General features: G+C 59.7%; 1 protein-coding gene across 2 annotated transcripts; it reads right to left on the bottom strand.

Annotated features, from left to right (window-relative positions):
• Positions 1-1,052: 1,052 nt before the first annotated feature.
• R3HDM4 (R3H domain containing 4) lies at positions 1,053-10,256 on the bottom strand. Of its 2 annotated transcripts, none has more exons than XM_081231173.1 (8): positions 10,128-10,256; positions 5,251-5,405; positions 4,741-4,880; positions 4,202-4,325; positions 3,922-4,007; positions 3,368-3,453; positions 3,234-3,289; positions 1,053-2,073 (listed from the first exon to the last, which is right to left on the bottom strand). In XM_081231173.1, the coding sequence occupies exons 1-8, from the start codon at positions 10,208-10,210 to the stop codon at positions 1,970-1,972; spliced, it is 834 nt and encodes a 277-aa protein (XP_081087299.1). In that variant the 5' UTR covers positions 10,211-10,256; the 3' UTR covers positions 1,053-1,969. The 2 variants fall into 2 exon arrangements, with proteins under 2 accessions (XP_081087299.1, XP_081087300.1); XM_081231174.1 differs by having other exon boundaries at positions 4,741-4,859.

The following is a 10,256-nucleotide window of genomic DNA, read 5'->3' as shown; positions in this document are numbered from 1 at the left end:
AACCTGAGGAATAAAATTAAGGAATATTGGATTATAACCCAAACTATAAAGTAAATGCCTAGGCGTCCGTACTGATATAAATGGTTAAATAAACAAATACACAGGGGTATAGAGACAAATCTCCCCTGTAGAATTTCCAGTAATCAACATAGATACTCCGCCTTCAGGGAGGTGGAGGAGATCAGGGGTGAGGTCAGTACTGAGGAGCCCTGTGGGCAGCAGGGACCCCTGATGTGGCCGGTTGAGAAGGGAACTTCCCTCGGCGCGATCACAAGAGAAGAGCAGATAATCCAGGCTGGGGGATCCTGCAGGATGCACAGCCGTTTCCAGACACACACAGAAGGAAGACACGGGAAGGAGGCCACGTGAAGATGGAGACAGAGGCTGGACGGATGCAGCCACAAGCCAGGGGGAGGCCACGTGAAGATGGAGACAGAGGCTGGAGGGATGCAGCCACAAGCCAGGGGAGGCCGGAGCCCCTAGAAGCTGGAAGAGGCAGGGAGGACACTCCCCTGGAGCCTCTAGAGGGAGTATGGCCTTGCCACACCTTGATCTTGCATTTCTGGCCTCCAGAACCAGGCGACAATAAACTCCTGTGGTTTTAAGCTGCAGTGTGGTGTATTTTGTTCAGCCACCCAGGAAGCTCACACAAGTGACTTTTTTTTTTTTGGCCATACCACGGGGCACGTAGGATCTTATTTCCCCAACCAGGGATCGAACCCGCAGCCCTGCAGTGGAAGTGCAGAGTCTTAACCACTGGACCACCGCCAGGGAAGTCCCACAAGTGACCTTTCTGGAGGTCACACAGCTGGAAGGTGGCAGAGCTGGGGTTTGGGCCTGGGCACCTGGGAGGGGACCAGCCAGGGCAGCAGAGCCAAGGGCCAGGCCACTCCTAGGAGAGTCTCCCCACACACCTGCCTCCACGGGGGGTGTCACTCAGAACCAAGCTTCATCCCCTGAGGCCTGCATCCCTCAATGACCAGGACACAGGGCATCGTGAGTGCCTGTCGTGCCCCCAGCCCTGCCCCAAAGGAAAACCCCACAGCAGCAGACCAGAGCACCAGAAATTTATTGAACGCTCCACTTTTCCCAAAGCACAACTAGCCACACACACGGGGGTGCAGGGCAGGGGTGCAGTCTCCAGCCCTGCTTCCTGTGCCAGGCCAGGGTGACCAGCATGAGAACACCCCAGAGCCAGGCTGGGGGCAGGAGCAAGGGGACATGGAGAGAGGAACAGGACAGTCTGAGGGTGGAGGCTTCTGGCTGGAAGTCCCAGATCCTCAGTATGAAGGGAGGGGGGCGTGTAGAGCAGACGGGGCCCTAACAGCCACCAAAGGGGAGTGGGGAGGGCAACACACATTCCAAAAAGAGGGTGACACCAGCTTTTAAGACGCAGCTTCCATCCTGGGCTGCGGGGCACACACATGCACACGCACGCGCACACACACACACACAAAACGTAATGCTCCCAGGGCGAGGGGCAGGGCCCCAGAGACCCTCCACCCAAGCGAAAAGCTGGGAGAGGGTCAAGCAGGGACTGGAATGAAGCCCCCCAATTTATCACTTGGGGCAAGTTTTTGGTTTTTCTTCTCAAAAGGGAAATTTAAAAATCTACAACAAATCACACCAAATTCATTAAAAATGATAAAAACCCAGCCTCTCCCTCCTCGCTTAAGCTTCACACGGGGCCAAAAACACTGACCCAGGAAGGGATAGGGAAGTGACCAGGCCGGGTGTCTCCTCCCGAGTCTAGGCCCCGGGGCAGGAGTAGGGCAGATTGTGCTCCTGCGGGGCAGCCCAGCCGCCAGCTTTAACCCGGAAAGCTGGGCAGGGAAGGGGTGCGGTGCGGGAGCCACCCCAAGGGGAAGAGCACGTTTCCAAGGGAAAATTCTAAAAATAATAAAGATATTTTAGTGATGTTACAGGAGGTCTTGGCACTGGGGAGGCGGGGCCGGGGGCAGGGCCGCCATCAGCTGCGCTGCTCCAGGTACGCGGACAGGAGCAGCCCCGGCGGCAGGAAGTCCAGGTGCCGATTGCTGACCTTCATCTGCCGCTTGCCCTCCAGGTCACCACCTGCCGGGGGACAGGCAAGACAGGGAGGAAGGCGAGGGTTGCGGCACACAGCAGCCCAGCCCTCGGCCTGTCCTGCCCCAGGTCCCCACGAGCTGGGCTGCCCCGACCCCCCAGGTCCGAGGCCAGGCGCTGAGAGCAGCTCGAGCTGTTCCTTCCTCTCCCGTTACTTATTCCGTGTCCTACGGGCACAGAGACGCACACACCACCGAGACACACTGGCCCGAGGCCAAGGGGACTGAACGAGGGTCCCGCCCCGACCCTTGGTCTCCCACCTCCATCCCTGCCCTCAGAGGGAATCACCTAGGCCCCAGGCGGCCCAGGCCCCACCAACCTCCCCTTCACCCACCTTCCGTCACCCCAAAACCTGAACCATAGCCATACACAACCCAAGCTGGGCCCACCTCCCAGCCTCTGGCCCGGCGGCTCCCTCTCCCCTGCTCCCCATCTTGCCAGGCCCCGCCTCCTATGTTCAGGCCACGGCTCCACACCCGCAGAGAGGTACCCCCAGTCCAGCCCCTCCATCCCGAGTCAGTGGGAACAAAAGCAAGTGTGGGGACTGCATCTCCCTCCCAGGCAGCCTGAGAGGAACCATCCTGGCGTTGCCATGGAAACTGTCTCCTCAGCAACTCCAGGCAGGAGGCAGAGAGACTGTCGGTCCTGGAGAGAGAGGACCCGATGGGATGCCAAGGGCCAGCAGGGGTCTGCGAGGACCCTCCATGGGGGTGGACTGTGTCCCAAGATCACTCCCATCATAAAAGGGGCACACAGGCCCCTGGAGGAGGGACTTGCCAGAAGTCACATGTGTGTCACAGTGGAGGGGGGCTACAGCTAAATGCGAACTCTGCAGACATCAGGGTCCCCTCATCTCATCTCGGGGTCCCTGGAGGCCCAGTTTCATCAGCCCCACACAGGCCCCTCTCTCCCCAGCCCTGAAGATGCAGATGGAGGGGTGTCTGTGTGCACAGCATCATCCATTGTGGGGCCAGAGGTACAGGCGCTTCTGATGAATTAAGGCAACATCGAACTGCCGCCTCTGTGTTCACGCTGTCCCTCCTCTTCCAAAGCCTGCCACGGGGCAAGCAGACCCCGGGGAAGCCCAGCCTTGGTTTTCCCCAGACTGAATCAGCCAACTGGGGTCCCAGGGGCCGCCAGGCACTTACTGGCTGAGATGAGGTCCATGTACTGGCAGATGGCGTGAAGCAGGAGCCTCTCAAAGCTGCAGGGAATGGATGCTGAGTGGCCAGAGCCAGACACCGGGGGAGCTCACCGCACCCACGCCCACCCACCCAGTCACCTGTTGTCCAGCATGGCCGTGTACACGGCCTGGGGGGACACAGAGAAGAACCTCAGCAGCCGCTCCTCCCAGGTCTCCAGCATTTCCTGCAGGAGAGACAGGCCCAGGGGTCAGGCCGACTGTGGCACCCTAGCCAAGATGTCCAGGCCCCCCACATCCACGATAGCCTCTGGAGCCCAAAGCCCTGGGTTCAAATGTGGCCTCTGATTCACTACATGAGGCTACTTAACCGTTTCCAAGGATACCAGGCACTCAGACACATCCACACCTTTGAATCTCTGAGTCTTTGGCCTGGTGAACTCCTACACATCCTTCAAAACCCACCTTCATTGCCCCTGTCCCTCCCACCCTCAAGGAGAACCCTTGCCCAACCCTGGGTCCTGCACTCGGATCTCACTAGTCTGTATCCTACCCTGTCTGCTCCATCACACCACGTTCACTGGGTTACTGGTCTCCCCTCACCCCGTCCCTGATTGCAAAGCTGAGAAAAAGGGCCTTCAGAAAAGACCAGGTAAGTGGAAAGAGACAAGGCCAAGGCCAGGCTTGGTACTCACCATGGGAATACGGCTCCGCTTGAGAACGGCTCGTAGACGCCGGCTGATACGCTGGAAGCACTCACGGGGCGTGTAGGCCGGGTCTTCTGCAAGAGTCCATGCAGTGGGGCAGAGGTGGGAGTGAGCCGCGGGCCCCGCCCACAGCCAGGGCCCACCCACCTACCCTGGCCCCACCCACCCACCGGGCTCCTCCCCACCTGCCCTGGCCCCGCCCTCCCACACCAGGCCGGGCCCCCCATCATACCTCTGCCCCACAGCCCCACCCCCGACCCAGGCCCACCTCTCCGCCGGTCTTCCCCGCGGGCAGGCCCCCTCCTCCGCGCCTTGCTCCTGCCCTCGTTCTCCAGGTAGCGGAGAACCCGCTCCTGCTCCTCCCCAGAGCGGTTCATGAAGTCGTTCCAGACCTGGAAGAGAGGCAGGCAGGCCCTGACTAATGCCTGCAAGCCCCCGAGCCTCAGTTTCCCCGTTTGGCTAATGTACACTGGGGGGGCCACAAGTGCACAGAAATACTCCTTGTGCACACATGTGACCACTGGGCCGGCCAGGAGTTCGTGGGGCACTTGCGGACCCACCTGTGTGGGGCGGGGAATCAAAATGAACCAAACACACCCCCAATAACATCAGTAATTCCAAGTGTGATAAGCAGATGAACCACGGGTGCTGGAAGTTTCTGGGGTGGGTGGGTTTCAGGCCTCTGGAGGGAGACCCAGGGCATTCATCAAGGGACCAGGGAGGGGATGGGTGCTCCTGGCACAGGGTCCAGCATAGGCAGTGCCGGGTGGTGGGCGGGGGAACCCAGGGCAGGATACGGGGCCCCACCTCGACATAGGTCTCGTTGCTGCAGGCCTCAGCAAAGATGCTGGGTGCTGCAGGGGGCGCCAGGTCCCCATCCTCCAGGCCAGGTGTGCCTCCGTCCAGCAGGGTCAGGAGATACTGGGCTAGATGGAAACAGACGGTCTCTGGGCTGGGGGTTGCATTCGGGCCCCCCCCTCGAGCCCCCCCCCCCCGCCAGGCTCCATGGGGTCCAGAGGACCATGTTTCCTCCCCCACACCTCTATATTTAGGGCCTTTACTCTCACCGGCCTCCCCTCCACCACGCTCCAGCTGTCTTTCCCAGAAGGCACAGGAACCATCCAGCCTCCAGAACTCCTCCTACCTCGCCCTGGCTTGGCTTGTTGAACTCCTACACCTCCTTTAAAGCCCCAGCTCCAATGCCCAGAGCTCCCTCTCATTGTCCAGCTCAGGGCCAGGCTCAGATAACAGAACATGCACACCATTGCTGTCTCAGGCCTAGGAGTCCCCAGGAGGCGCCCATCGACCCTTGCTCACTGTTCTCCAGGCGCTGGAGGCTCTTCCGCCCCTTGGCCTTGGGCACGAGGTCTGAGTTCCGCACAGCCTGGTTGATGAAGTGTTGCTTCCGCTTGGAGGCTGAGAGCCTCTTCACCTGGGAGCCAGCTAGAGCGGGCAGGCAGCCTGGAAGGGGCCTGTGGGCCGGGTGTTGGGGGGCAGTCCTCAGGGCCAAGACAGACCAGGACGCCCAGGCACAACCCTACCATCGCCACTCTCTCACAGCCATCCCCTGCTTGGTTTCCTTCCACAATGGGAAGCTCACCCCCTATCACATGTGCAGCCCTTAAAATGTCATTGTGTCTCATCGTCACATCACCCGGGAAGCAGGTACCGTTGAGGACAGGTTAGTAAACCAAGGCTCGGAGAAGGGGAGCCACACATTGGGTGGGAGGCCAAGAAAGCTGCTGCCCACTCCCCCAGGCTTCCAGGTTTGAGCTGCAAGCTGGTGAGGCCCACAGTCTCCCTCCTCTGGGAGTTTCTCGAGACTTCATTTGATGGAGCATCCCCTCACCCCCAACCCCATGCTTCCAACAGAAGATAACCCAGAAAACGGCCCCCAGGAGCTAAGGTGATGCCCCGGTCCACCTGACTCATGCCCCAGGGGCCCCCTTGCTGGATGGGGGAGGCGGACAGAGTGGCTCCCCCCACCCCCACCCCCCCAGCACTGGGCACTAATCCTGGAGACGGATTAGCGGCCCAGGCAGGCCTCCCGCTGGGGACCCGAGGGCCAGGTGGCAGGCGGCCACGCAGGAGGGAGGGGGGGATACTGAATGGAAACTTCCGGGCAAGAAGCTGCAGGGCCTCCTCCCTGGTCAACCCCTGACCACAGGCTGAGAGGAGGGTCCCACCCGGCTCAGAAACCCTCACGCTGGGGAGCCAGTGGTGGACTCTGAGCCTAAGAGGGTCTAGGGTGCCAGAATTCCCCCTCCTCCTCACCCTGCGCCTCCGCTCCAAACCGCCAGGCAGCCCGGCCTCTGGGCCTCTGCACCAGCTCTGCCCCCACCTGGTGCCCACACCCCAGGCTCCGAATGGCTCACTCCCATCTCCTTTTGGCCTCTGCTCAAACCTCCTCGGGGGACCCCGGCCCCTCACTGCTCTGTTCTCATGATGGTCACACCCTGCCCACCACCCACCGTGATCTCCATGCGGGCAGGGTTTGGTGTCCACTGTAGCCCTGCCTGGTATACAGTAGATGCTCAAAAAAATAACTGCCCAATCAGGTCTCCAGCAAAATCTCACGATTCCAAGACTGAGTAGAACCCAGAGTCCAGAATTCCACCCAAACTTTCCTAGTGTTCAAAGTTCCCAAGACACAAATTAAACAGAGAAGCATGACCCCTGCCCCACAAACAGGCGCTAGAAAATGCCATGAAGCCCTAGGACAGTGGGACAAGGTGCCTCAAAGAGGTTAGGATTGAAGCCCACACTCACCAAGGTCTATACATATGTAAAGAGTCCCCAGCCTTAAGTTTTTTGCCCCGGCCAGAAAGGCTGTTACATCTTGATCACGAAGGAAATAGGCTGATGAGCCTCAGCCCTGTCTGAGGTCAGAGTGGGGCAGGCTCCATGGATGACACTTCAGGCAAAAATCTATGAAAAATTATCTGGTGGGTAAACTCATGCAGGCACAAGTACCCATCAATAGGAGACACACAACCAGTGGTTAGAATTCGGCATTTTCACTGCCGGGGCCAGGGTTCAATCCCTGGTCGGGGAAAGAAGATCCCACAAGCTGCGTAATGCAGCCAAGGAAAAAGAAAAATAGGAGACTAGGAGACACGCAGGCAGGGGTAGAGCCTGGAAGCTCAGCCCTGAGTTTGAATCCCAGCTACGACGGATGCTTTACTGTGTGACCCGGAGCCTCAGCTCTTTCTCTGCAAAGTGGGGATAACGATGGCCCCTGCTGGTCTGGGAGGGGACACCAGAGCCAAAAGGAACCAGGACACACACCTTTCCCCAAGTTGCCACCTGTTTGGTTTCCTCCTGTGACTGGGAGCTCACCCTGTGGGCCACACCACTGATCACAGCCTGGTTAAGCGATCGCCTTCACCATCACCCCAGGAGGCAAGTACTATTGTTCTGATGCCCGTTATACAGATTTGCAAACCGAGGAGCAAAGTCATTATCCCAAGACCCCACAGCTGCAAAGAGGGCAGCTGGGACAGGGCAGGGCAACTCAAGTCAGTACACAGCCCACAACTCTGAGGCTGGACGCAACCTTCCTGAGGCCCAGGCACCCCCACCCCAAGCTCCAGATTCAGCTGTGGCCTCGCTGTGGCTCCAGGGCCTGTGTCGCCACCCCGCAGCTGGACGGAGGCCAGGATGGTGGCCTGGCGGGGCAGATAATAGGACCACATCCGCGGGGAGCTGTCGGGGAACCTCAGAGCAGGGTGGGACTCAGTGAGAGAGCTCGGGCCCTCAGGACATGGGGCTCCAAGAAATGGGGCTCCCTGTCACCTCGGGACCCAGGGCAGAACGTGGATTCGAACCTGGTCTGAACAGGACCACTCCCCTGAACCATCCAGCCTCCTGCTTCCCTCTGGGGCCACAGTGGTCAGAGGGGCTCAAACTCAGGTCTCGCTGGAACCCTCAGACCACAGCCCGCTGGACTAAGATCCGGCTGCTCCCTGACCTGCTCTACCATCACCTGTGGCTCCCCAGCACCCTCAGGACAAGGCCCAGCCTCTCCCTGGCCTGGCATTGCAGGTCTGGTGCCTGGTCCCACAGGCCTCCTGGGGCCACACTACCCTCTCGGATTCCAGCAGATTCCAGCAGGTGCCTGGGGCAGACTGCAGAGCCTGGAGCCACAGAGAGGGCAGGCGGAGGGGGCAGCAGATTTGTAATGAACGCTGGGGAGGAGGGGTGGAGGACAGCATAAACTTTATATAAAATACATCCACATCAGAACATCAACACCCATCTCTCTCTGCCTCATTGCCCCTGCTCCAGGCACAAGGCCCATTTTACTGCATCGCAAGCTGATCTGCAACAGCCCGACTCAGGGCCTTTGCATGTGCTCAGCCTCCTGCCTGAAGAACCCTTTCTCTGGCTCCTTCTGGTCCCAGCTCAAAAGTTACCTCCTGGGAGAAACTGCCCCACCCCCTAACTAGCCCAATCAACCCCGTTTCCGTTTCCGGCTTCACCGGTTAGCATCAGAAACCAGCTGGACCTCATACTTGTTTACTCCTGATTCTCACCTCCTTCACTAACCCGCACGATAAGGACAAGGTCCCTCTCAGCCCCTCCTGTGTCCCCAGCACCTGGCCCACAGCAGGTGCTCAATAGCTGTTTGTTGAATGAATACCCGAACTTCTGTTTACACACTCACCCAAGGGCCAGTTCCTCTGCTTCCCCAGCCACCCAAAGAGACCACTTTACAGATGGGAAAACTGACCACCCAGACGGGGCACGTGAGGCTTCCTGGACCCAGCAGGCCTTGGGAAATGTCTGCACCATGGCAGGGGCCAGCGTCCAACAGGGGTGGACAGGCCTGACAGTGGAAACAGCTGCTAAGTCAGGTTGGGTTTGGGGAGGACAGGTTCCTTTGCTTCCCCCAGTTCTCCCTGTGGGTTTTGAGATGGGGCCTTTGGCACCCACTCCCCTAGGCAAACACACCCTCTCTCTGGCACCTGCCCCTCCCCCAGGAACAGGCCAAAGAGGAACCTACTTTCTCTAGCAGGAAACCAAGGAGGGCTCAGAGCGGAGGTGACTCAGGCTGGGGTGGGCAGACAGAAGGAGCAGCAGCCCCCCCGCTCCCCGGGCATGGAGGTGAGGGGGGATGGGGGCAGGTTGGAGGGACCCACCTGGCAGGTAAATACCCACTTCAAGTGGTTAAGGCCCCTTAAAAGAGGGTAAATAACCACATCTGTAGAGACCAGTACAGCTTCTGGGTAATAATAACAATAAAGTAATAACAAATATAATAATAATAAAGCAATCACAAAATACCAAAATGAGAAAATTATTTTAAAATAATAAAACACCTACAATAGTGAGCTATTTAAGATAATTATTAAAGAATGGACACTCCGCTTTGCTGGGCACCTCCAAGTGCAGGGTCACTGACCCCAGTCCCTCAAAGAGAGGACCGCTGTTATTTCATTTTACAGATGGGGAAACCGAGGCACCGAAGGGGTAACAGCCTGCCCCGGGACACTCGGAAGCGCACACGAAGGAGCAGAAATGAAACCCCAGCAGCCAGGGTGGACCACCTGGGTTTCTGCATCAACACTCGGGTTAGAAAGAGATCTGCGAACCTGGGGGAGGGGGGCATACCCATATGGGGCCGCCCACCTGCTTCCAGTCCACTTCCCAGGACACACAGGCTCGTGTTGGCCCGGGTTTGTAAGCCCCCCATTCATTTGGGTATTTACCCGGAGAAAAACAAAGAGCGCGTCCACCGGGAGGTGGGGGACTCACAACCCCGCCGGGTACACAGGGCTGGCTGGGGGGTAAGTAAATCCCCGGCTGGGGGACAGGAACAGCCGCAAGTGGGTAAATACCCAGAACACCACCAGCGCGGATTCCGGGTACACCGCGCGCAGCAGCACCGCCTCACCCGACGCGGCGCCTGGAACCCCCGAAGCTCGGGGACATCAGCGCCGAGCGCCGGGGGTCCGCACACGCGGACACGGGGGTGCCCCCTGCGCCCCGGCAAAGATCCGGGAGTACGGGGATGGGGTTTCCCCGGGAAACACCCACTGACAACAAAGCCCACCACCACCCCGCTCCACCCGAGTGGGGTACCCCCCAGGAAAGGGGGCGGGGCGGGCCGGGGGCTGCAGCCCGGGAGGGGGTAAGAGGAGGGGACCCCAGAGCCCGGAAGCGCGCCGCGCCCACCCGCCGGCCGCGCTCACAGCGTCCGCCGCCCGCCCGGGGCGACCCCCGCCGCCGCCGCCGCCTCCTCCGAGCCGCCCTCCGGGTTCTCCAGAGCGACCATAGCTTGCACGGCGCTGCTGTTGTCGCCGCCGCCCAGCAGGGCCTTC

This window comes from Mesoplodon bidens (genome assembly GCF_964165515.1).
Source record: "Mesoplodon bidens genome assembly, chromosome: 4".
Taxonomy (NCBI): Eukaryota; Metazoa; Chordata; class Mammalia; order Artiodactyla; family Ziphiidae; genus Mesoplodon; species Mesoplodon bidens.
Note: the sequence above shows the minus strand (reverse complement) of the source record. Positions and strands in the feature narration are given on the sequence as shown.

Excerpts from the sequence above, each read along its gene's own strand:
- R3HDM4 (XM_081231173.1), bottom strand. The coding sequence starts at position 10,210 with ATGGTCGCTCTGGAGAACCCGGAGGGCGGCTCGGAGGAGGCGGCGGCG. Across the intron at positions 5,406-10,127 it reads CCGGGCGGGCGGCGGACGCT|GCCCCTTCCAGGCTGCCTGC; the intron begins GTGAGCGCGGCC and ends CCCGGCCCACAG. Across the intron at positions 3,454-3,921 it reads AGCGGAGCCGTATTCCCATG|GAAATGCTGGAGACCTGGGA; the intron begins GTGAGTACCAAG and ends TCTCTCCTGCAG.